The 25,990-nt window shown below is 32.7% G+C and overlaps 4 protein-coding genes and 1 non-coding gene across 8 annotated transcripts; 1 reads left to right on the top strand and 4 right to left on the bottom strand.

The window, feature by feature from the left end:
* Positions 1–5,576: 5,576 nt before the first annotated feature.
* LOC100776990 (protein HAIKU1) lies at positions 5,577–7,586 on the bottom strand. 2 transcript variants are annotated; one of them, XM_006572916.4, is made up of 2 exons: positions 5,945–7,586; positions 5,577–5,845 (listed from the first exon to the last, which is right to left on the bottom strand). In XM_006572916.4, exon 1 carries the CDS (start codon positions 6,981–6,983, stop codon positions 6,027–6,029), a length of 957 nt encoding a protein of 318 aa, XP_006572979.1. In that variant the 5' UTR covers positions 6,984–7,586; the 3' UTR covers positions 5,577–5,845; positions 5,945–6,026. The 2 variants fall into 2 exon arrangements, with proteins under 2 accessions (XP_006572979.1, XP_006572978.1); XM_006572915.4 differs by having other exon boundaries at positions 5,577–5,834.
* A 2,563-nt stretch (positions 7,587–10,149) lies between these two features.
* Positions 10,150–10,234, bottom strand: TRNAM-CAU (transfer RNA methionine (anticodon CAU)). The gene is given in 2 exon segments: positions 10,150–10,185; positions 10,197–10,234. It is a non-coding gene; the product is annotated as a tRNA-Met (tRNA).
* An 87-nt stretch (positions 10,235–10,321) lies between these two features.
* LOC100817619 (uncharacterized) lies at positions 10,322–13,650 on the top strand. Of its 3 annotated transcripts, XM_006572914.4 has the most exons (3): positions 10,348–10,502; positions 11,521–11,608; positions 12,954–13,650. In XM_006572914.4, the coding sequence occupies exon 3, from the start codon at positions 12,974–12,976 to the stop codon at positions 13,487–13,489; it is 516 nt and encodes a 171-aa protein (XP_006572977.1). In that variant the 5' UTR covers positions 10,348–10,502; positions 11,521–11,608; positions 12,954–12,973; the 3' UTR covers positions 13,490–13,650. The 3 variants fall into 3 exon arrangements, with proteins under 3 accessions (XP_003517091.1, XP_006572977.1, XP_040874461.1); XM_003517043.5 differs by lacking the exon at positions 11,521–11,608 and having other exon boundaries at positions 10,322–10,502; XM_041018527.1 differs by lacking the exon at positions 10,348–10,502 and having other exon boundaries at positions 10,509–11,608.
* Positions 13,651–13,667: 17 nt separating this feature from the next.
* LOC100813893 (uncharacterized) lies at positions 13,668–15,500 on the bottom strand. Its single transcript, XM_041018519.1, has one exon. It carries the CDS (start codon positions 14,816–14,818, stop codon positions 14,279–14,281), a length of 540 nt encoding a protein of 179 aa, XP_040874453.1. The 5' UTR covers positions 14,819–15,500; the 3' UTR covers positions 13,668–14,278.
* Positions 15,501–22,369: 6,869 nt separating this feature from the next.
* LOC100776289 (transcription factor MYC2) lies at positions 22,370–24,957 on the bottom strand. Its single transcript, XM_041018518.1, has one exon. The coding sequence runs from the start codon at positions 24,714–24,716 to the stop codon at positions 22,743–22,745; it is 1,974 nt and encodes a 657-aa protein (XP_040874452.1). The 5' UTR covers positions 24,717–24,957; the 3' UTR covers positions 22,370–22,742.
* Positions 24,958–25,990: the final 1,033 nt, after the last annotated feature.

Genomic DNA, 25,990 nt, shown 5'->3' with positions numbered 1-25,990 from the left:
ATCTAAAATACATTTTTAGTATTTTGTAATATTGCTCAACATTGTTTTATTTAGTATTTTGTTCAAGACTATTTTTTAATTTTTTGTTATTATAGTTATAGGCTTCTAACTTGTGATAATATGTCTTGTGGTGGTATGTGATTAGTAGAAGATTTAATTTAATTAATATTTTTATAATTTATTCAAATTTATTTTTCTAAAAAATATATTTTTTTGTTGAATTTTTGTTTTATACAAAAAGCAAATATATTTTTTTTAGGTGGATTGATGAACCGACACGTTTAATCCAGAACATGTGGTGAGCTAGTTTGAATAACTTTTTTCTGGGATCAACTTTAAGTGAACCGGATTGGGTTTGCTCGTTTAAGTGGTGGGTCAAGGTGGGCTAAACCCAACAGATCGGGCCAGTCCATTTTGATAGTTCTACAAAAAAAAAATAGTTTATTAAATTATAAATATTTGATAAAAGCTAGTTCTTGAAATAGCCAAAAAGTATAAAATGACAAAAAAATAATAAAATTATGATTTATTTAAAAATGATAACTAAAAAATTCAATAAAAAGAATAAAAATGAAAAAATATAAAAAAATAGAAACTAGAAGGTAGCATTTTAAAAAAACCGTCACCTCAAATAATATTTTAAAAACGCTAGAAATTATTAAAAAAACTTATTTATTGAATAATTAAACAAATCTTTTAGCTAACAAATAAAGTTAAAATCTAATTGAAATGTCATATCAAATAAATCATAGAAAAAAGTTAAAAGTTTACTAGAAGTTACAAGATAGTAAAAAAAACTTTGAAGTTATATTCATTGTTGAATACAATTAAAATATATATCATTTTAATTCATTTTTAAATTTATAAAAAATATTTTTTATTTATATTTTATGGTTACAATACATCCCCCTTACATATAATCTCAAAATGGAAATATTCGTTTGATTCTAAAATAGAATGCTTTCGTTTTGTAGGGCCATAAAAGTTGAATCTTATTGTTGTATTGTAAACATGTTCACAACATGTACCGATTAAATGTTCCATTGTACTTCCATTTTCGAGCGAGCACAACGCATAGTGTTTTGAAAGTGAGATCAAATTCATTGTTCAGAACAGAAAAGTGTAAACCGATTAAATGTTTGATTCAAATAAATTTTAGAATCGATCTGAAAAGAAAAATGATCAAAGAATCCATAACTCAGTCAAAAACGGTTTAAATTTGGTAAATAAATAAATAAATTGATTTACGGTAGATCAATGAAAAATAATGAATATGATGTTTATTTGATTTTTTAAAAATAAAAAGTTAACTTAAAATATTTTTCATTCTCTTTTCATTTTGTATGTAAACTTCTTATTGCCAGTGAAATTGTCATGTAATGTGGAAACTTATAAACATATTTTTAAAAAAAAATATAGCAATATAAAGTTATAGAAATAATAATAATATTGTTGTTGTAAAAATTTATTATTATTATTATTATTATTATTATTTAGAAGAAAATAGACTATACACTTTATAATTTTATATTATTATTAAACCATAAAACATCAATTTATTTATTTTTAAAATAGTTACATTAAAAATTATAATTCATGACTGTTAGTCTCTTATTTTGTTAATATCCATTTTAACCACAACTCAATTATATTTAACTATTAAATCTTAAATCAGCTACTGCAAGGTTTCATAATTATTTGTTAATATCCATTTTAACCATAACGCAATTACAAGCATCAAAATCCCAAAGAATCATACATCTTACGCTTAGTTTCAAATTATGAAACCTTGCAGTAGCTTATTTATTTTGGGTTTGGTCCATTTTTGCTTTCTTAGGCTATGATTTCAAACTTGCTATTTTTTTCAATTCGCATGAATTGTTTGCAGTTCCTTTCACAGAAAGTGAGTGGGTTTTGATTTTCACAGAGAAAGTAAAGGTGGGAAGGGTGGTGTTGAAGGTGTCGTCGGATGTTGTAGAAGAGGAAGAGAGATTACAGAAAACATGAAGAAGGGGAAGGATCAGAGAGAAAATTGAAGACTCTTAAAAAAAGCTTGTTATTGAATGTCTTTTCTACATGTTACACATGTACGATCTGTACCGTTAATTATTTTAGTATTACATCCAAGGCTTTAAGAAACACTGTGGCACCGTGCGTAAAGAGTTGCACCTACGCACGCCAGACTTTGCCACTTGACCAATTCTAGATGTGTTTGGACACAAGATTACAAACGTACGGTTATAAAATTATTATACTTTTAACTTACTATTATCTATTGTGTGTTTATATTTCCAACTTAAATCCAAACAAACTCAATCACCATTACAATTTTGAAAACATACCTTTACCAAACATTTTATATAATAGCATCTCCAACTCCAACATTTTAAAAACATGCTGGGCCTTGGTCGTAGGGTACTCGGACTGCAGGCACAGAGAGCTGGGAACTGGACAGCAACGTTGAGAACTGAGAATGCTTCATGGGCCCTAGGTCTATGTGTGTCAACTCTTGAAGATATATAGCCTAACCATTCATAAAGATTTTATTTTTGTTTTTGTTTTTGTTTTTTTATCAAAATCATGATTTGGTTTCATCTTCATGTTATAATTAAGCATATCAAGGAGAAGTATTTCATATTGAATATAATTTGTTCTTGTGATAGATTCTCTATTGTCAAAAAAGTGTCTGTAGAAAATCCTAACCGCAAAAAAAATATATTATACATTAAATAAAAAAATATATAACTTAAAGAATATAAACCTTAGTTATTCGGTTCGGTCTGGTGAGCTCAACCGGTTCAATCGGAATCCAATTACATAATCGGATCGATTTTACTATTTGACTGCTCATGCATGTGACTCAAGATGGTCTAGCCAAACCCGGTTGGTTCTGTGGAAACCCGGACTAAGTTGTGCATGTTTAAAAAATAATGGGAGTGCAGGAAACAATAATGGAAGTGCATAAAGTTGATCCGGACTCTTTTTGTTTATTGGGAAATTGAGCTCTTAGGCTCATTTTATTTATTAAAATTTGAATTTGTGTTTTAATTTAGGTAGTTGTTATTCACATCCTCTTTATTAGTAATACACTTGACTTGGATTATCAACTTTAATACTATAATTGTTATTTTAGATTTTGGAGTATGAAATTATGAATGAATTTTTCTTGATCAAATAATGTTAGTTATATTCTTATATATAATATATACACATAATTTTAAATTTTATAATATAGACCGAATCAAATCGGGTCAATTATTGGTCCACCAATTAGACCACTAACTCACTATCTCAATCAGATCAATGATCAGACCAGATTTCACGATTATGATATAAACCATTAGACATAATTAATTATTAAGTATTCACAATTTAATTATAGTGCATTTGTATATCCATTGGGAAGATCAAAATCATAGTTTAGGCAAAAGGTGCAAGAAACAATTTTCCACCGAAAATCCAAACATGCTATAGTCGTCAGGCATTGACCTCCTCCAGACGAACCCATAAACTTGAGTTGGGTTATCAAATTATCAGCCTTTGTTTCAAGAGATAGAGACATCATCACCCTTAAATACATACACCCTAAATTTTCACTTATATACCCTCTTATTTTAGAGGAATCAGGAATCAAACATGCAACGAAAGTAAAATTGATATATTGAAATGCTGAAACAAACTTTACAAAGCACACCAATGAAAGAACCTAACTAACCATTTGAATTTGTCAATAAAAACAATTCATAAAAAAGCCAGATCAATTTTACAATAGTTTGGCTAAAGCAATGGTAGAAGTTAAAGAGTAAAAAATAAAAAATTATTAACATGTACAATATTTAATGTTTCATGTAAATTTCCGTCGTATTTTTTAATAGAAACTTTTTTTATTAATTCCTTGATTGTTTAAGACAAGGGTCAGCAAAACGAAATTTAGAATTACAGAACATTAAAAGAGCCGGGGGACACAACCCAGAAATTTTAGAAGTATTTGGATGAGCGTTTATAGAATTTTTTTTTTTATCAACAACATTTATAGAATTGATTCTAAATAAAATTGCTTTAAGTTAGAATTGATTTTTAAGTAAAATTCAATATACATTCATTGATCCAATTGATAACTGTTAAATATGAACTATTTTTTATAATAAAAATATATTGAAAATATTTTTAAAAATATTTATTTAACAGTTATTTTCAACTTAAATGATAGGAATTAATATTTTTCTTATTTATGACTTTCAGGTATGAAAAAGATGGATTAAAAGCAAAAAAGATCCAAAGCAAGTATCAAAAATATGAATAAGAAAGATTTTAAGTAACACATCCAAGTCACTCCAACAACTATAAAAAAGAAATCAAAAAAAAAAAAAAAAAACACCACTCGAGATACTGAAAGCTCTCTAATGAATACATTGTAAGCCTTGAGTATCTCAAATAGGAAAAATCTTTTTTTTTTTTATATTCTTTTTCCATCTCTTCTCCTCCATCAATCACTATACCCCTTTTCAAAGTGTAAGACCTCTTATATCTATGAAAGGCTAAATCCTTAGTTAGGATGCCTAAAAAGTCAAAATATATATTATACACTTTATATTTATCAATGCAAACATGTGTAGTTATTTAAATTTGGTATACTTATCAATGAGTAAAATTCAATATACATTCATTGATCCAACACATACTCAAAGTTATTTCAACTCAAAATTAATTCTAGAGTCAAAATCAATTATGAGCAAGCTTCAACATGAAACCAAACATATAATAAATTATTTAAATTTAATTTTGAACTCAAAATCAATTCTATAAGGTGAAACTGAACACGCACTCACTGGTTCACATGAGTAATATCCGGAGGGTCGGCAAATCTATTCAGCTTACATTTCCTGTCCATAAAGCTAGCTAAATCATATGTTGTTTCAACATCACGTTAAAATAAAATCCAGAAGATGCAGCACAAATAGGCAAATCCAGACCTAGAAGGAAGAAAGCGAGAAAATAACCCAACCCAACCCACCCCTATAATCAGATAGAAGAAAGCTAGTAATAGTTAAAAACCCGTAAGGCCACAAAACTAATTAATACTTATCATTTCTCAAGGCATGGCATGTAGATCTGAGTAATACATCAGCAAGCTCATGTTCTGGATAGCATGAACATGCTCATGAGTTTGCATGGGAACCAGATATTCTGATGTAAACAGAAGCTAATTTAACAGGAAAAGAATCAGAACATAAGGAGGGTCCAAGGGATGGTCAAGAGCAGATGATAAAATACGTACTGGTTAAGTTACATCTAATGATTCACAAAAGAAGGAACTACAAAATCAACATAAATGAGTCAGTCAAGTAGTCACATTATTCTCTCCCCACCTGCTCCGTTTAAAAACAGAAATCAAATTCAAAATTTACTCCTTTATACTGAATAACATAACCTAGTAGGTAAAACATAACAATTAATTCCAAGTAAAATCATTGTACCGGGAAACAAGTCCAAAGTACGAGGCAGCTAAAGAAATCCACCAATAAGCCATTAAATGAAATAAGGAACTATTTGAAGATAAGAAGAACAAGATATCCTGAAGAAGTAAAAATATATCTGTTGCAAATCACATGGTAAAAACCATAAGATCAGTACTTCAAAACACCTTACATTGAAAAGATAACATGAAATTAGCTATGAACTTTAAGATGTAATCCACTATATTACAAAAGAAGATAACATACACAACAAATATTGTCTGTAATCCTACTTCCTTTTGAGCTACAGATCAGTCTTCCATCTTTACAGCTTCCATCCAACTGTCCAATTGTGTTGTCTGATCTTCAATATATTGCCTAATGTAAAACTTGTCAAAATAAAAGGATTGCAACCATTATGGTTGTCAACAAAAGAGAAACAAAGAAATGAGAAATGAATACTACAGGTAGCCAAAAAGAGCTCTTACAGCTTGATTGTACATCACATACCAACCAACAAGCCAAGGATCTCTCCAGTTAGAAGGAAGCAACTGTAAACACAAATTAAGACTAGTGCTCTCTCCACCTGGGACTTGAGATTGGAAAAAAGCCTGAAGGAGATAACGGAAACATAAGGCCCGGAGAAGGAGGAGGTTGGGGTCCAGGGCCTAAAATCCCTGGCTGCGCCATGGACGAGAATGGAAAATTCGGTGTAAGCGGAGATGGGAACTGAATGCCAGGTGACAGTAGAGGATATGGTGACCGAGGGGATAGCAAATTCATGTAACCAGTTGGAGAAGGCAGGAGGAATTGAGAGGTTGGAGAAGGTAAAAGGGGAGGAGGGCCATTTGCTTGTGGTGAAGGAAGACTAGGCACTGGAGGGTTTGTAGCATTCATAGGTGGAACAGGTCCATTAAATCTCAGAGATGGGTACATGGGAATGGGAGGATTAGGAAGCAAAGCAGACAATGGCGGAGGATGAGGCTGAACATTGCCCGGCACTTGAGGTTGAGGGTATGGATGTGGCTGAGGCTGAACTTGGTTACCCCTTTGACCTGGATCCATTATTGAATTCTGAAGGTAACGCATGTAAGCAGAGATGGGTGACTCGGTTGTATTAGACCATATATCCCCAGGCGGAGTAGGCGGTTGTCCAAACTGAGCAGGTCTTGGTATGGCATTATTGTACGGAACGGAAGGAGGGGCAGCAGGCATGGGCATTGGCGGCGGCATGCGAGGCCGATTGATGGGCGTTAACGGGGGAGGCCTAATTTTCTGCAGCCTCATGCTCTGCGGCTTTGGTGGATTGTGTGGAGGTCTAGGTGGAGGATCCTGGGAGGGTGATCCAGTAAGCTGCTGAACAATGTCCCTGAAATCGTTCTTGCTAATGTTGTAAACCTGAGGCTGAGGTTGTTGCCTAGCAGCATTATTAGCAAAATTGGGCTGGTGCAAAGGGCTCTTCCTTATATTTTTCCCCAACTTATTCACACCCAAACTATCATTATGCCTGTTTTTGGAGTTATCCATTTGCAAAACAAACCTTACTACAATGAGAAATCACCACTCGTTTTCCTCTTCAAGTAAACCAAACCAATGTTTATAAGCTTCCAAGGACAACCCAAAACTTCAAAGTCAAACCTAAAAAACCCGTTGAATTTCAACAATTTCTAATACACTAATTGAACAAACCAATCCTGAGCTGTGATCTAAGCATCCTGAAGCCAAGCAAATTCCAAAATTCCTAATTCGAGTCTCAATTCCTTTTATCCCAAATAGAAATCAATCCCACCAACAGCATCAAAGTTAACCCTAGAGCCGAGGTAAGAGGCAGAAAACATACCCTTTTCGGAGCTTTCAACGATAGAAGAAGCAGCTTCGGAAAATTGAGCACCAGATCGGATCAAAACGCGAAATTGCGAAAGTGGGAGCTGCGAATAAAGCGGAAAGGGAAGGACCCAGAAAGGGTTGTAGGCAAAAGTCAAAGCTTTGGAGGGAGTATGACTAATTCAAAAAGTGCATATGGATGATGGTAAGTGTGAAAGAGAGAAAATCGAAGGAGCAGAGAAAACCCTAAGGATGGAGAAGAGAACAAGTTGGGGTGAGTGGGTCGATGGGGGAATGAATGAATGATAAGGACATTTTAGTAATATCAGATGACATTGCAAATTGCAATTCATGCTAATGTGACTTCCTCAATCCACGTAAGCCTATTTTCTCTTTAATCAATTTCGTATTCTGATTCTCTTAATTTTCTTAAAATATAAATATAGATATAATTTAAATCTTTTTTTAATTAAAAGAGTATTTTCAATTTTTATAATATATATAGAATACATTGATTATGAATTTAATGTTTATGTGCAATCAGTCAATCTCAGGATCAGTCAATCACAAATTATTAATTAATTTATTTTAAAAGTTAATAAATTTATTATATATAATAAATTATGATTGAATGATTATATAATTTTTTTAAAATATTTAAATAGTATGAGTACTATTTAAATTTTAAATAAATAAATAAACTAACTATATAAAACAATGTATAAATATACCTAATAATATGACCTATGTAAAATTCATTTATAGTATAAAATATATTAAAGACTCGTTTTTCTATAAAAAAAATCTTATTTTTATATCTGTTTTGGTAATTTATCTTTCAGAGTAATCATTTTAATTATTTAACTTTTAAATTTGAGTCAATTTGATTATTTCAAAATAATGATATATTTTTATTTTGAGATATGATGTTGAATCTTTTTTTAACTTATTTAAGAAGTACAAATTATTTTATTAAATTTATTTACAAGAAAATTATGCAATTCAACAATTGTTTGTACCAAAACAAATCATAAATATAATGAAGATGGTAAGTAAAATTGATCTCTTGAATAACTAAAAAAGAATATAATATTAAATTATTTTTTTAATTACTTGTTAAACATATATTTCATGTCATTTTCATTATATTTATGGTCTTTTTTATTCAAATATTGGTTGAATTTTATAATTTCATTTAAGTGAATCTAATAAAACAAACTTTACATCTTCAATTAAATTAGTAAAAAAAAAATTAAAATTGTGTTTCGAAATAAACAATATAACTATGATGATAAATACCAAATTAACTCAAATTTAAAAGATAAATGACCAAAAATAATTTGTTGAAAGATAAAGAATTAAAATGAATCCTAAAAATAAAATAAATAATTAATAATATAATTGAGTCTAAGTTAAATAAACAATACATTATTAGTATTTAAAATCATTTTAATCTTTGTCTAATAAGAAATTCATTAATTTGTAATGAATTTGAGTTTATTTTACTATTAAATGAGAGAGTAGTGAAGTTTGAACTTCATATTTTATGTAAATTATTTCATATGAACTTAATGATTTAACAAACTTGAGTTTTTTTTTTAGAGAAAAAAACTTGAGTTATGTCCTATGAATTACATAAGATTTTCCAGAATATAGATACATTATTTTTCACATATATATACACACATTATAATTTGCATGTATTTTGGTAAACCTTATTTTTGCATTACCATTTTATTAGAAAATATATGTGATATGAGTTTCAAAATAATTGATATAAAAGTCTAACGATCTTAATAAATATGCTTGGTTTTAAAGCTCCTTTATGCTTTTGTTGACGTCTGTTTCTATTTAGTTTAATGTTTTCTATTTGTAATCCTTGCATAAACCTAGCAACATTTGCCAGTAAGCATCTCCATCCAGTGGTTCATTGCAGTTCCTTAAATCTGAAAATTAAGGATCAATCCCACAATGAACAATGAAACCCAAAATCAACAACAAAGCATAAACATTTCAGAACCATTACAACAACATTTAAAAGAGGAAAATTTTAAAGACAAATTTAACAAAATAAAATTTAAATTTCAAACCCATTACAACACCATCAAGAGGAATCAAAAGAGGGGAATCTCAGAACCAGAAACAAAAAACTGAAATTTATTCAGATCCTCAAACTCAACTCCATTGGATCGAACCATAAGACTCCCCCGCAGTGGACGCTCTACGCATGGCTCTTTAAATCCGCCATGGTGTTTGGGCGAGCGAATCTGGATTGTGGAAGTTGGTGGTGGTTTTGGGATTTCGATGGGGGGTTTCAAATCAGTGTGATTTGTGAGAGTGACATGAAAATAAAAAGTGGGATTGAAATTTTTTTAAAAAAATTATATTCAATGAAATGATTTTGCTCAGATAATTTAATCGTTTGCTAGCAATTCTATAGTTGTAATTCAAACGTTTGCTTCTGTGTACATTTGATCAGAGGTTATGAATTTTTTATTGTTGCAAATCAGGAAAGAGGAGAAAATAAAAACTAACAAAATCCAAAGGTGTGAAAAAACTTTCTTACACCTCTTTCCCACGTAGAACTAGTTTGTAGTAAGATAACTTACTATTCAAGTAAAAAATTGTAGAGATTTTAAGAATTCATTGACTCCTAAAAAATTGGTTAAAATCTAAGGAGAAAGATATTCATTTTGAATGCTTTAAGAAAGTTTAAATTACAATATTATTTTTTTCACTTTTAATTAAAGCCAATTTATCACCTTAAACTAATTATGACTTTCACAATTCACAAATATGTAATTTATCAACTTAGAAATTAAATTCAAAAGTATTTGGACAAAATCAGTAACACGGCTAAAAAAACATTTGGGGTGAGAGAGGCTCGAACTCTCGACCTCAGGATCACTCAGAAGCTATGAGACCTACGCGCTAGCCAACTGCGCCACCACCCCATGTTATTCTTCATGTCACATGCGTAACTAAATTTAAAAGTATGAGGTATTGCAGTATTATTACACTTTACACGTGTGATTTCGTTCGCAGGAAACTTTGTGTCCTGAACAAGACCAAACTGTGTGGGAGTTTTGTCATCATATTTTCTTGTGTCTTGACGAACCTAAACAAACACAAATACCGTCTCCCATCATTCCTTACAGTTTCAAACACTTGTTTTTCTTCTCTCTTCTCCTTTTTTTTCTGTGTGGATCTACACCCACTAAGGTAATTAACTCAACACCTTTCTCTTCTGCATTTTCTCCACCTTTCAATCACTCTTTTAATATACATTCCTATAACCATTTCACCTTGGAACCTTAAAGTTTCCGTTTTGCAGAGCTACTTGTTCCATACACATGGTTGTATGTTTTGAATCTGATTTTTTAAAATCTAATTTGAGGATGAAACCCCTCTCACTTTAACCCCTTTAGGTGGCTAATTTTGCAAGGTTCAATTGCAATCTGTTTTGTTGCATAACCCTATGGCTATGACTGTAACCGTGTTGTCACTAATTAAAGTTCCCATTTTTCTTGCTTGATTTCTTCCTGCCACATTATAGACTGTTACTAGAATAACTTTATAGTTCATACCCTTTGGCTCAGATTCTTTGTCTTTTATGATCTGGGTTTCTGTAATAATTTACTAGTTGCTTATTGACATGTACTCATGTTGGCATTGCATTCTATTGATTTTTTTCAAAAGTGGACCCCCAAGAGCTGCATCTCAAGTGGTACTAAGTCTTGGGACCTGTATTGTCCAAACCTCACTGAGGTGGTTTTGCATGTACTGTAGTTAACCCTCATTTTCCCTCCCTATACAAACTTGTGCACCTCCTTTCAAGGCTGTAAACGGCAGTCTCAGTCACATTTGTGGTTTCAAGTGATCCTTGACATTGCAGTCGATGCAGCTGCAATTGCGGGCACATGTGGTTGCAAAGAGTCTAAAAAGCTTGATGTTGCTGCTAAGTTTGCAGTCACACGGACCGTTTTTTAAAACCATTTTTCCTTCATAACTGAAAGTGGAAAAATTCTTAAAATTGGTCCACTTTACGTCTGCAGGATTCCTTATTTACCTGTCCTAGTGTGCCTTGCCCTTGTCTTTTGGACTTTTGTTTTCTTTTTTGGAAGAGAATACACAATGGAACCTACTTGCTCACTTTTGATAAAACATTTGGATGAATTTGCAGTTAAATGCCTGTATTGAATTGTTTATTTACTTTTGTTATTTATTATGTCTAATGAAGCATCTATGGATAAGATGAGTGGTTGATGAGCTATTATGATTCCACATCAGCTGAGTATATGACCAAATTATCCTTTATAATAACTTTGGTGAGCCTTCATTCTTGAACTAGTTTTGTAGGTTGAATTAGGTTTAGTACATTTTCATCTAATACAAGCTTTTGAAAGACATTTCATCTTTCTATGTGTTGTTAAATAGCCACTATAGTGGGGCTATAGCGCTTCTGCTGCATTATGGAATTTCTTGGATCTGCAATTGTGACTCCGCTGTTGCGGCTGCTATGGGAATTTCTTGGATCTCCAATTGAACTTTGAGTTAATATTATGTTAATTTTGTGCATTTGATTTTTATTTGCCTACAACTTAATTTTCTATACATATATAATTGATATATATCATATATTTCAATTGCTATGCAACTTCTGCTATTGGCCCGCAATTTTATCTGCTATATGATATAGCAGATTATTGGCTTTCCGCCATTTTCAGATGTTCTGCAATTGATAACACTGGTTGTCATAAGACTAATAATCTGGGAAGGTTCACCTCTTCTGGTTAATGACTGCCTCTAGTCTCTGGAGCAGTTAATTCAAGAGTTTCATAGTATTTCATTTACATGGCACTTTCAAAAGGAAGTTAAATTTCAAAAGTGAACTACCAAGCATAAAATTCATCATAAAAAATGATACTTACTTTACAAAACCCTAAGCTGTTTGCTGCTAAGAGTCCCAAAACTAACAGTTAGCAAATTAGGTGGCTAGTTCTAAGTTCTTTTAACATTCTGACTATTTCCTCCTTTTAGCATCACAATTGGCCAGTTAGATGGCTAGGCTTTCAGAGTATTTTAGCGTTATCAATAAGATGCTAAAGGCATGTCTTGCATGAACTAGAAATGCTCTGACCCTTTTGGTGTTGTGTGCCTTTTCATGCCTTTGAGTACACTTTGATGGGATTTTAGCGAAAATAATATAAAAAGAGGGCTGAAAGATATGAAAGAGGAGAGAATCATCATTTTGCATAATTGGCAGGATAGCTTTTACATTTTGCAGGAGTGATATAAATTTTTTGATTTCTAATTTTAATATAATTTTGTTTTTGTTTTGTTCCATTATTGACATTTCTTTGTCTTTCATAACATGTATATTTATTTAAAAGTTTTAACTTATCCTTGAGGTTATGGATGGAGCACTGTCAGAAAAGTGGCCTCTCAATGAAGTGCAGACACTATTTTGAAGTAGTTTTTTCTCGGCTTTATTTGTTGGTGATTATATAATATGATTAATTGTGATACTGGAGAGGCTACTGAAGCCTAAAGGGAAGCAATGTAGACTAAAAGGCTAGCTTGCTCTAAAAAAAAATTTCATATGCATGCATCACGAGGAATGACATTAAATGATTTTCTGGATTTCATCGCTAGCTGACGTGATTACTGCAGATGTTACCCCTATTCTGAAAATGGAAAACAATCATAGTGCAGCTGGAACACAAGATAGTTCTATGATGAAGTCTGTTGATCAAAGAGTACGTTCAAAAGCGCGTAATGACATAATGACTCGACGTCTGAAGAATCGAGAGAGACAACGAAGATATAGGGCACGTAAGCGTCTAGAAGCCGAAACAAAGAAGTCATTTGTTGTAGAAGAGACACCAGCTGTGCAAGTAGAACTACAACCAAACAGGAACCACAACAACAACAACAACTTCGTCACCCGTATCTATTGTAAACGAGATTGGAAAAAGGATGCAAGACGAGCCCATGTTTTTAAGCATCAACAAATGAATGGATCTATTGATCCTCCAACCATAATTAGTGTACCTGAGGTGACATGCTTAGCCATTGGAAACAAGCCAGAATCAGTTCCAGAGAGGGAAATTCAGTCTGGATCTTCTGGTGTTGTTAGTACTGATACTCCTAGAGTGGTGCTGGGTCGAAGAGATTGGAAAGCAGAAGCTAGAAGAAAGAAAAACTAGTTGACTCTTCATTTCTTCTTTTAAAAAAAGTATTTATCCCAGTGGACTTTCTGTTGTATTATAGACATTATATAATGTAAAGAATGCTGGACAATCGCTGTTTCATTACCTGGCAAGCTTTGAAATTATAAACGCGGAAGAAAATCTGTCCCTTTTACTAAGTTACTCATTCATACTTTTCATTGCAGATGTAGAAAGGGCATTACAGAACATACTTAGCTGACTTTGGTCATTTCTTGATACTTGTCATGGAGCTAAATCAGAAAGACCATCTCCACTGTGAAAAAATATTTATGACATGCTATGTATGCATAGAGAGTTTTTAAATTTTCATTAGTGCAAAGCATGTTAAAGAGACAAGCTACCAATCTTCTTTGTTCTTGGTGTCTTGTTTTTTGTCTCGTGTAGAAGACTAGAATGCCTGTAAAATAGCTGTTATCAATCTCATTGAATAAAACATTAGATATAGTATTCTAACTTACACAGCAGAAGCCAGAAAGATTGATTTTAAAATGGGATGAATTAATAAATTGAACCACCAGTTACAAAGAATTCATTCAAAGGAGAAAATGAAAAACAAAAACTAGAAGGGATGTGAATTAATTTGGTGCAAAAAACAGAGCTCATAACTTGTACAATGCGCTTGAAACACCATACTTTAATAATGTACAACCACACTAAACCCCATGTCCAATCTTTGCATCCCCCACAAACAAAGTATACACAATGCAGAAAAGGGCCAAATATATCACAAACAAGGAAACATAGAACAATAATCTGATCTCAGTGTCAACTCACACCCTGGTCTTTCTTTTCAGCAACATCCTCAAAACTCCAGTTTCTTCTCATTCCGCTGCTTCGCACCAATGTTGGTCCTGGGCTGCCAGGAGGATAAGGAACGTCTCCAGTGCTATAATTGCGGCGATGACCGGCCTTAACCTTGGCCACAGCACCACCTTTTGGTAGCTCACATTTGGATGTTGATGATGACATGTTACTTGACAAGCTTCTATCAACCTGTTTGCATATTTTAGTGTATTCCTTTTCTGCAAATAACTCCCCATAGGAGTCTGTCCTTTGGAGAAGCTGGCTGCAGGTGAGGCAATTGAGACTCATTGTATTGTTGATTTCTTGTGTCTCAAGCAACCAAAACCAGCTCTTCCTTATGTTGGTAGGGAGGTTGGTGGAATGGGGTGGGGAGGGAATGAGTTTATATAAATTAGGCCAAAGGGAATGAAGTGGGATGAAGACATGATGATGGTGATGGGTTGCAAGAGAGGATTTGAAAATGGAACTGATTAGAACAACCTGGTTGCTATATTTTGGCATAGATTTCTGAACCGTGGAAACAGCTTAGCCATTCATTTCTAATTGAGGCATATGGTTATTGCATGTACTATTGTCCATTTGACCAAATGAATCATTGATTCCTCTTGGTCTTCTTGGATAGTTTTTTACTATAAGGGGGACAATTTTGTCATTTACGACTTGGCAAATATGTGAGATTATTCATATTTGTTTTTTTTTTTATCTATTTTAGGCTTTTGAGGGGTTATTTCAGTTTTTTTTTCATCACATGATTTCCGGGGTATAGGCCTAATTTGAGATTTTTTTCGCAGTTATAAAATTTAGAATTAGATTGTTGGTATTTTGGCACCAACTCAAGTATTGGCCTAGCTCCCTCTATTTTAGCTGCTTTTAAAATTAACAAGGGTTCGTGGCTGTAGAGTAAACAGATGAATATAGTAATGTAGTAACAATTTTTTAATATAAGAAAAATGAAAAAAAAATTATATGGTTCTAAACGAGTACTTTACAAAAGAAAATCTTTATAAATAATATTTTTATATGGTTCCAAACGAGTACTAATGACCTTTAGCATGTTTGTTTTTTCGAATAACTTTATAATAATATTTTTATATATTTACTCACGCCAATATACCCAATATCACAATTAATATGGCGAAAATTGACATTAGAAAAACAAATTATTTAACCTATTAAGATTTCTTTCTTATTTCCCTGCTCCTTTCTCTTTGCTGAGGAATTCTTCGTGGGTATCATAATGATTTATCTAAGTAGTAAGTCTTTCCAAAAAATATTTAAAAAAAAAAACCCAAATGTTAATTAAAAAGGACCCAATTAGATGGGCCAATATCTTCAATACGGCTCGGCCCTCATGGTTAATGGCCCGACATTATTTCTACCCAGCTCGAAACAAAACACACTTGACCCAAAATAAATCTTTTTCTTTGCAAAACCTATTTCCAACTACTTCCCCACATTTTTTTGTCGATTTTTTTCCTTCAAAAATACCCTTATAGACGTGGTTAGATTCAATATTCTAGAAATTAAAATTTGAAACAATGCAAAATTTTAACACTTCAAAAAATTAAAATGCGGAAGCTTCTTACTATTCAGTCTTGTGTAAAAAAAATAATGAAAACACGTCTCATCTCAGAGGCAAGTTGCAAGCAATGTAAAGATAAATGAAGTTTGAAATAGAGAGAGGACACTAAGAAACATGAGTTTATCTTTGCCTGAAATTATTTTTTAGAAATGTCATAAAATTTTAACACTTCTAAAATTTAATTTCTAGAAATATGTAAAAAAATTATACTTTTAGGAAAAAAATTGAAAGATTAGATCTAACTACATGCATAAAGTTATTGAAATAAAAATTCTTAAAAAAAGAAAGTGCAAAAAAAATTATATAAAAGGGTCATGGTTGTGGAACAAAAACAAAGGGGGGTTGGTTGTTTAATCCTAAGTATACTTATGAGCCAATTCAAGCATACGAAACCTGATGTCTGTCGACCCACCTTAGTTGACATAAAAATGATGAACCCTTTATATAATTTGGTACATCAATTTTATTCCCTTCCAAAGTTTTTCCTTGCCCTTTGAAAATGAGAGACTAATCATATTTTGTCCAAAATTAGTTGAAGAGTAGTTTTTTGCAAAATTGTTTTGTTTAATAATTTTTTTGTATTAAATTTTAATTGTTCAATAATTAAGTATCTGAATGTTATTCCAACGATCATACATAGTAAATTTTAGATAAAATTGAATACTTAAGTTATATAATATTATAAGTAACATTTATTTGTATTCTAAAAAATATATTACAAGTTAAATTAAAATTATTTAGTAAAATATTAAAGAATTATAAAAAATATGAATTTAATCTACTAATAAAACTTTTTAATTTAATATTTGGATTATCGAAATTTAACATGTATGCATGAATTACTGATCAGAATAACTCTAGCGAAGATTATTCTTTGATTCCATATATTTTATATTTACTATCTTGTAAAAATACATTACCTTGATTGGTTGTGGCAATCATTGACTTGTTGCATAATCCTTCTGCTAACTTCAATTACACATTGCTCATCACCTTCTTTCCCTCTAAGTAATCGGATTTATTAACTCTTTTTCTCATATATTGAAAAACTCCCCTGCCACCTTTTATAAAGTTGCGTTTTGACAAGACAAGTTCACACATATATACAAATGTTTAGTGCTTCTAATTATGCGTCAATATCCATATTGATTGATTAAAAGAAGAAAAAGAAGTTCCTGGTATCCTCTACACACATTTGAATCGTGCATTTAGTAATTTAGACAGTCATCCTGTTATATATATGTTTTCATGTAGTATAGTTAGAATCATTGTCTCTCATGTTTTGACTGTTTTGGTGTTCGGTAACTTTTTAAGATTTTGTCTTGAAAAAATTTGTTGACAAGTTAAAACTTAATACAAGAGGATATTTATAATTTTATATAATTTTTTCCTGACTTGGACTTGTTAATTTTTAATATCTTTGTTATATATTTTATATATATTTTAATTAAAACATAATTATTAGATTTATATATAACTTATTTTAAATATACGTGTAAATTAAAATTGTAAAAAAGGTGTGGTAGCAAAGGGGATTAAATTAGGTATTAGAATTTTAAATTCATCTCTTTTAAACTCAAACTCTATTGTTTGTCCTTTTGCGAAAGCATGGATTCAGAGAGCAAAACATGTTTTGACACAACTTATGTTTTCAAGTTTGAGCACGTCTTGATAAATTCAAGTCTTTTTAATCTGATCTTAGCTAAGGCAAGAAAATATTCTTACAAATTAGACATTCACCAAGCTTAGACTTTATTTTAGAAGCCTAAATTAAATTTGGGGTTTTTAGTATGCCTTGAACTTTAAATTTTTAACCTTTTAAATATGGGATTAGTTAGCAAAAAACTGGTACATTCAAAACTTGGGCGCATTTCAAAAGCTTGATTTGAATTTGGACTTGTGAGTATGATTTGTTATAGTCTCAAACCAACATTTAGACTTTTGAATATGATTTACTATAGTTTGATGTTAACATTAAGGCATTGATCAACCCAACACAACCCGTTCAATGAAATGGATATCTAAGCTATAAATTGTAAATACAAAATAAATTTGAGAGTTTGTTAGCTTAATTCAATCATGATATGATTTGAATTTAACTTGAGTTTGTAAAAAAAAAACGTAAAACATTTTTTTCTGCTCTCATTCTATATCTTTTCATAACAATCTCAATGAACAGTCTCACATTTATAAAGATAAATTTTCAAAGAAAAAATTATAGGACTGACAACAAATTTTTAAAGTTGGAATAGAAATAACTGGAAATAATTTAAAACTTGAAAACTAAAAATCATTCCATATAGAACTATTTTTTTTTAAATTTACAAGTCAAAATTTAAACGGCAAAAATAGGTGTCAATATTTTTATTTAAAAAACATGAGATATTGAGTAAAATTTTTTTTTGTTACAAGAATAATTCAACATTTGACAATACATCTTATATTTAAAATTAAATTTTTTTTAAAAATGTGTATAATAATGATTACGTTCCTGAAATCCTTAGTCGTGAAAGTTTTGGTAACACAATTTATTTATTTATTTTTGGGATGTTTTGGAAACATAATTAAATATCTTCTCTTTTAAATATTCTATAATCTATTAGATAAGAGTTCAATAAATTATTAAATTGATCTGATTCCTCTAAAACAAATTATTCATGTTAGAAGGTAAAATAAACACCTCAATTGTTGATAAAAAAAATTATAGTGGATATTACATATTCATACATAATAAATTATGAATATGTCAAATATTAACCTTATCAATGATTAAAATGACTTATTTTATCTTTACTCATTTTGAAAAGAAAAAAAAGACAAATCTTAATTTTATGTTAGAATTTTGGAGTTTTTCTGTACTAGATTGAGCTTCATGAACTGGAAAGTAATATAAATATTTTAATTATTTTATAGCCTACTCCAAAATCATCATATTATTCAGAAACATGTGCCTATAAATCTATAATACTTAATTTTGGTATACAAGAATATAACTCAATTGTATCAAGAAGACTAGAACAGGTATTAATCACTTTTCATTGGGTCCATTGGATGTCAGTATTCTAATTATAAAACCAACTTGACGTGGATTTTCTTGAGTTGTCGTTAAAGGAAAGATTTAATTAAGTGCTACATATATATGGTGGCATATGCTCTGGTCCACTTCTTTAATTTAGAATCAATTCGTGTCCAATAAACGGTTTCTTTTTAAATCAACCATTCATTATATAAAAGTATCTTTGATGTGATGTAATACACAGGTTCTTCGGTGTTTTAATTTCTTTAAAAAAAAGTTACGTGTTTTAATTGTTTGGCTTAAAAAATGATTTCGTATGCATTTTATGATCTTATTCAAAATTCAGGTGTTATCGATCTTACTTCATTTAAAGCTTGATTGATTAACATATTTAACAAAAAATAAATTTAGGTTTTTCAAAAAGTTTTTTTCAGTTAAGTAAGTTTCTTAAAATGCTAGTTAAGTAAGTTAGACTAAAGATTTTTAGTAAGAGAAATGTTAATAATATATATTGTCTCTGACATTACTAGGCTTGACAAAGTTGGCTTGAGCTAGTTTTAATATTTACAATAGAATGTAATATAATTTTATGGTTTTAACCACTTCTAATGTGATGGCTACATTAGCTTATAAGCTCATGGACTTGTTTAGCAATGGAGTCTATTGATCGATTTAAAATAGTTTTATTACCCTACATATGGAAGATAATTTTAAATAGACTAATATGTTAAGATTTCATGGTGATGTAATCCAACATTGACCTTTGTGCAAAGGCCTCCGATTTGAAAGAGGAGATAAATATAAAGAAAAAATTTATGTACCTTAATTTATGTGATATTTGGTCTTATTTATCTATTAACCGTGCTTTCTCGTATTTTTAATATTATATATAGTGATCACTTTGTTTATAGCTGCTCTTACGAGTTCAACTAACTTTAATTATTCAAAAACGTCTTCACTACTAGAAAGCTTGGATGAACACGAAGCAAAAATGAACCCCACATAAAATTTAATATGATCCACGTCAATCTCATCATATTAAATGGACAAAAAGAATGAGAGAAAAAAATGAAGCACCCCATTTTCTTCGGAGCACGCAATCTTTTGCATCAGCCTAAGATTTGCGTTGCTTGACAATGTCATTTACTCATCTATAATCCTGAAAGAATAATTAATTTACTAAGCAAATGCTGAGAACATTTTTGTATTTTTGGTTATCTTTCCACTCTTCTTCCGATGGCTACGGCTATCTACTTGCCACTCTCTGCTCCTTCGTCGCATATCTGTTCATTCTATATACGGGTATGACTCTTTGAATTTAATTTAAATATAATATATATATATATATATATATATATATATATATATATATATATATATATATGTATGAAAACATGAGCATAATTTTGTAATATTCTAGCCATTATTTTCTCTTGGCGGCCTAGCACAGCTCATACGGAAATTCATTACTGAATTCTATAGATGGAACATAGTGATGAGGGAAATGATACAGTTAGATTTCTTACTCCATTGTTTCACTTGAAAAGTGAAGAATTTAACTCGATGATGATAGAAGGCTAAAAATGGTCTTAGAGTAAAGAGAAACGTCAGCATCATACTTTATAGTATAATATATTTTTTATTATTGATTAATATTTATTAAAAACATAAATATTTAATGAGTCTCACTTTTTTATTTAATATATTTTACTCACATGATTTTGTACTTTTGAATAAATTTTAATAATAATAAGATAAGTGTGTCTGAAAGTATAGGTTAAAAAGTGATTGTTAATACTCTTCTAAATTATAACTTTCATGTTTGATAAAATTATGATGGAATCAAAAGTGTATATAAGAAATTTTGGAAAAAATAATTATAAGGGAGAACAAACATGAACTCATAATTTGCTTAGTTGTTATCCCACACATTCATACCAACTACGAAATTCCCATCGTGGACGTTAAGATGTAGCGGTTCCTTTGTTCAGTTTCTTCCGTCTCTACATGGACTTGTACCATGCATCCTGCGCCTGCTTTCTACAAGTGTGGCCATGATGCACTATGTTAGCACTGTAAAAGCATTGAACACCTTTGCCTTTGCTAGGACATCAAAAGGAGAAAGTGGATTTCACAGCTGATACCCAATATGATGAGGAAAGGAAGAAACTAATCAGTTTTGGTAACAAATCCGTAAGATTATATTGTTCATGGCAGTTAAGGACACCCACATGGGGAAAACTGCAAGGACCATTAATTAACACAGTAAAGGCCTCTATTAATTAATAGTGGCAATTTCATCTTCCTTTTTTGGCGTAAACAAGTTTGTAATGAGATTATTTCTTTAAGTGGAGAGTTCCATAATTACAACACATACAACTGAATTGGAACAATAAATTGTTTTATAGCAATCATACTACGTTAAAGGTTTTAGTATATTTATAATAATAACTAGTAAACTTTACTTAAAAATAGTTTTTATTCAAATATATACTTGTATCCCAGGATTCCTAAAATGGCAAAATGTCCAACTATGTAGCTTGTGAAATACATAGCCTAACTGCTATAAACTCCATTTATAACAATTTAAGCTTAACATAGCAGTAGTAGTTTGTAAACGCATCAAAAGCAGCTTCAAATTCCATGTTGTTTTCAGTGTAGTTTAAGAGAAAGAGCCACCCTTTTGGGTCTTTTTCAAATGGTGAAATGCTGGCTATTCCCGTGTATTAGCACTGATTCAGATTCCACAAACACATACATGCCGTAGCCTCGTACACAGACAACTTTGGACTAAAGTAGTATCCGATACCCTGTTTTTTACCCTTAATACTACCATGCATGTCGGAAGACATTTTCATTGTCAAAGTTGGTAGTAGGGTCAGAACAGTAGTTAGCAGAATACCTGAATAGGAAACTGGCTTACCAGATGGGAAAAAATAATCCAGAGGATTTAACAGGAAAATGTAGCAAAGAAGTAATAGCGCCCAAAAAGAATTATTGTCAGCATAAAGACAGAGAAGGAAGATGTATTTTCTATTTTCTGTTGGAATGCATTTTTCACATGGCCTAAAAGGAACATCAACTCATACCAGCATGGAAATTTTGGTTCCCCGATGACAACCATGCTATCAACTCAATCACACAAAAAATGATACTTTTCCTAATGATAGATCCAGACCGAGACAGCCAATGAACCAGAACGCCTAAAGAACACAATTAGCAAAGATTCAAAAATTGTTCTCTTTTTATGGTTGTGTAACAATAGGTGCATAGTTCATGCTCCAACCAAAAATAACACAGAAACTTTTAAAAGAATGATATTCTTTCAGTATAATTTATTTGAACAACTACTAAAAGAAAACAAGGATTGCAGCAGCAGCAGCAGCAGAAGCAAACATGGTTTGATTGGCATAACTGAAATGGCAGTAATCACTGGGACTGATAAGCTGAAGCATTAATAATAATATTGAGAACTTGCATGATGCTGTTCACATTTATGATATTATTATAATATATACACAATCTAAAACAGATAAAATTACCCCTATTTCCACATATAGCTGCTGCTATCTCCACTCCACCCACAGATTTGATGAAAAGTGTCCCTAGCTAGTTCTACTACTCCATGGAGCTTCCCAATTTGATTACCTCAAAATTCAATACTAAGCTACCCAATAAAGAAAAAAAGCTTATAATTTTACAGAAACAGCTACCGGGAAGGCTTAAAATATCCCAGAGCAGCACAACTTACAAAGAGCTAGCTAGCTAATAACACGACACAAACACACACATAATCTCAAACGCTGCCGCAAAGTGCAGAGCCAACATCATCGTGCATCCCCAACCTTAGCCGCCAGAGCCGCACGAAGCTGCTCCTGCGTGTAAAACCTACTTCCCATCTTCACCGTTGCTTGTAGCATGGTCATATCGTTGACCAAATTTACGTTGGCGTGGTGCACGTCCAAGTCCAACTCCATCAATGCCGTCAACAACCTCGCCCCGGGGTGGTTCTTCTTGCTGCAATGGATCCTTATCATCGCGTCCCACCCAAGTATCTTCACGTCCATCTCCAACACGTCAATTAACTTCTGATTCGACAACTTGTTGTTGTTGTTACAACTACTACTATTACCCGCGTGATTAGAAGAAACGTTCTCGGTTGTTTTCTCGAGCTCCTTCTTCACACCTTCCAGCTGCTTCTGCATTCCATCTTTATCTGATTCGAGGGTCTGAAGCTTGGACTTCAGCTCCGTGATGTAAGATATGGCGTCGCCCAGGAGTGACGCTTTGTCCATCTTTGACACGTTGGGAACCACAGCACGAAGCGCGTAGAACCTCTGGTTCAGCTTCTCCCTCCTCTGTCTCTCTGCTTCAACATGGTTTAATGGTTCCTCTCTTCCGTTCGCCGGCTTACGCCCTCTCTTCCGCGGCCGCTTCTCCGGCTCCACCACCGGGTCCTTCACCACCGAAGCCTCCAGATCCGAGTGGTCGGAATCGCCGCCGCCACCGGACTTCAAATTCGAGGCCGGAAGAATCACGCCGGAGGTGAAGGAAAGCATTCCGTCGTCGTTGCTACCGCGCGAATTCGGTGACTTTGTCTTCCCATTGTTGTTGATGTTATTTTTGTTGGTGTTCTCATCCGCAGCAGCAACAAACGGCGACTGACCGGAGAAAAAATGGGAATTGGAATTGGAATTCCCATTGACGCCGCCGTAGGAGGTTCTCTTGCTCTCGCCGAAGCTGAGAATCTCGCCGGATTCCGGCTTCAGAGAATGGTGATTCTGATTGTTCCCAGTCTTTGGGTCGAAACCATACTCAGAAAAGTTCAATTCTCTGGAGAAGACGCTCTGGTTCTGCGGAATCGCGTGAATAGAACTAGGGGTTTCGGTTAAAGTACTGGAACCAGGGGTTTGAATAGAACTTTCCAACTGCATGGTCTTGGAAATCGAAATCCCCTGAGTCTGTGCAGGAACCGAAACCGAAGGGGTAGCAGCAACAGTGTTAATGGAATCCCTAACTTCGGGATCGCTGAGCCAGAGCGAGGAAGGGTCGTTTTCGCCCTGATCGGCGCTGGTGGCGGGCCAAGAAGAACCCATGTCGAAGTTGTTGTTGCTGAAATTGAACAGAACCTTCACCTTGTTCATCAGATCCGGGTTCTGGAAAATTAACTCGGTGGACCCCAGCTCAACGACGCCGTTCGCGGACGGTATGCAAACCAGGGTTTGCAGCCCGAACACGTGTCCCTGCCTCGCCCTCTCGCAGGCCGAGGCAGAGAGACGGTCGCCCCCGGTGACCCACACCGGAGCGGAGTTGAAGAAGGCCTGTCCGGGAAGTCCTCCGCCGTTGACGAAGGACTGCGTCATGGAGACCAGGAAGAACCACTCGGTGTCGGTGACCTCCTCGTCGACGTCGTCGGAGGCGGCGGAGGAGGAGGAGGAGCCGGAGATCAGGGAGTTGAGTTCGCGGAGAACTTTTTTGCGGTGGTCCTGCTCGGCGGCGGAAGTGACCTTGACCTTGGCCTTGGCCTTGGCTTTGGCTTTGTCGTCGTCGCCTTTGTAGTAACCGTCGCCCCAGCCGAGGAGAGTGGAGCCAGAATAGTCATAAGAGGACTGCCAGAAGATGGCGTAGGTCCAGGTCTCTCGGGCGCCTTCGATCAAGGCCTGCAGGCGATGCTGGAGGGTGTCCTGATTGAAGACCGCCGTGGATTGCGGCGGCGCCGGCGAGGGCCAGATTGAGGAGAGATCGGAGGACGACATGAAGGCCTCCATCACCGAGGAGTTCTCGTCCGTCCACAGATTCATTCACTGCTTGAGTTGATGATTAGGGTTAACGAGGGAACAAGTTAGTTACAGAAAGAAAGCACTCACAGGGATTGAGTTTGGGAGAGAGAGAACAAGAGAAGGTGCATTTGCGTTTCGAATTTATTTGGAGTGCATTTAGTGTGAATTTTAATTTTAGGTCTGGAGATAACACTGAGAATAAGTGCGAGCCTTCCCCGAAAACCCAAATACCCACGCCGAGTTTTTTGCAAAAAGTGAAAACGCGGCGTTCTAATTCTAACCATTTATTTATTTATTTTTTTCAACATGCACGAGTAACTCGAGTTAGGAACCAAATTTGCTTTCTTTCTGTTTCTTTTTTTTTTTTTTCTGGTTGAGTGAAAGGATAAATAACTTTGGGGATAGAGAGAGGAATTTCTACCTCGGTATAAACATAAATTATCTAATGGTGATAAAATTAAAATTATTTGCATTAAATTTTATATTTAAATTTAATTTTCTTAGTTGTATAACAACAACAAAAATAAGTGTTGGGTCGGGAACTGGAACCTTCATCTCCATTTTCACATTTAGTTTTCTCTTTTTGTCTTTTTTTTTTTTTGTTATAATTTTGTGGACGACAGAAAAATCTGCACTCCACCTGTAAATTGTCTTTCTCTGGTGTGGCGTGGGATAATAATGGTAGCCCACAGAAAAAATAAAAATGGGTGCGCCTTTAAGTGTTGTTTGGTTCCTACAAATCAGGACCACAATCGACTTTTTGTACCGCTAAAAATCAGTAACTACGTTGTACTATTATACGTTTATACTAGTATTATTGTTTGAATACAACAACGACGACAACAAAAACAAACAAAGTGGGGGAGAAAATAACAATACAATCTATATTACTGAAATTAACTAGTTTTTTTATATTTTATATTATGCAAATATTTTTTTTTAAATTTTATCAAATTTAAATGCATTTATGTAAGAAATTTAAATATCATTATTATTAAATATTTATAATATTGTTATATTGAAAAGAGTATAATTTAAAATGTCTTCATTATTGATGATTAAAACTAAATTAAATTAAATTAAATTTCATGGGATAATAACAAATTTAAAAGATAAAAAGCTTTTATAATTGATAAATAATTTAAGAAAACAAAATATTCAAATTTAGACACACCCTCTTAGTTTATTAATTTGATAAGGTATATGAAACTTTGAAGATCAAAATAAAAATTCAAATTGGAAAAGATATATTTAAGCAAATGTTAAGATATATATATATATATATATATATATAT

This window comes from Glycine max, chromosome 1, assembly GCF_000004515.6.
Source record: "Glycine max cultivar Williams 82 chromosome 1, Glycine_max_v4.0, whole genome shotgun sequence".
NCBI lineage: Eukaryota > Viridiplantae > Streptophyta > Magnoliopsida > Fabales > Fabaceae > Glycine > Glycine max.
The sequence above is the reverse complement of the archived record's forward strand: the minus strand, read 5'-3'. Positions and strand labels throughout refer to the sequence as shown.

Coding starts and splice junctions, on each gene's coding strand:
- LOC100776990 (XM_006572916.4), bottom strand. CDS start 6,983: ATGGATAACTCCAAAAACAGGCATAATGATAGTTTGGGTGTGAATAAG.
- LOC100817619 (XM_003517043.5), top strand. CDS start 12,974: ATGGAAAACAATCATAGTGCAGCTGGAACACAAGATAGTTCTATGATG.
- LOC100813893 (XM_041018519.1), bottom strand. CDS start 14,818: ATGCCAAAATATAGCAACCAGGTTGTTCTAATCAGTTCCATTTTCAAA.
- LOC100776289 (XM_041018518.1), bottom strand. CDS start 24,716: ATGAATCTGTGGACGGACGAGAACTCCTCGGTGATGGAGGCCTTCATG.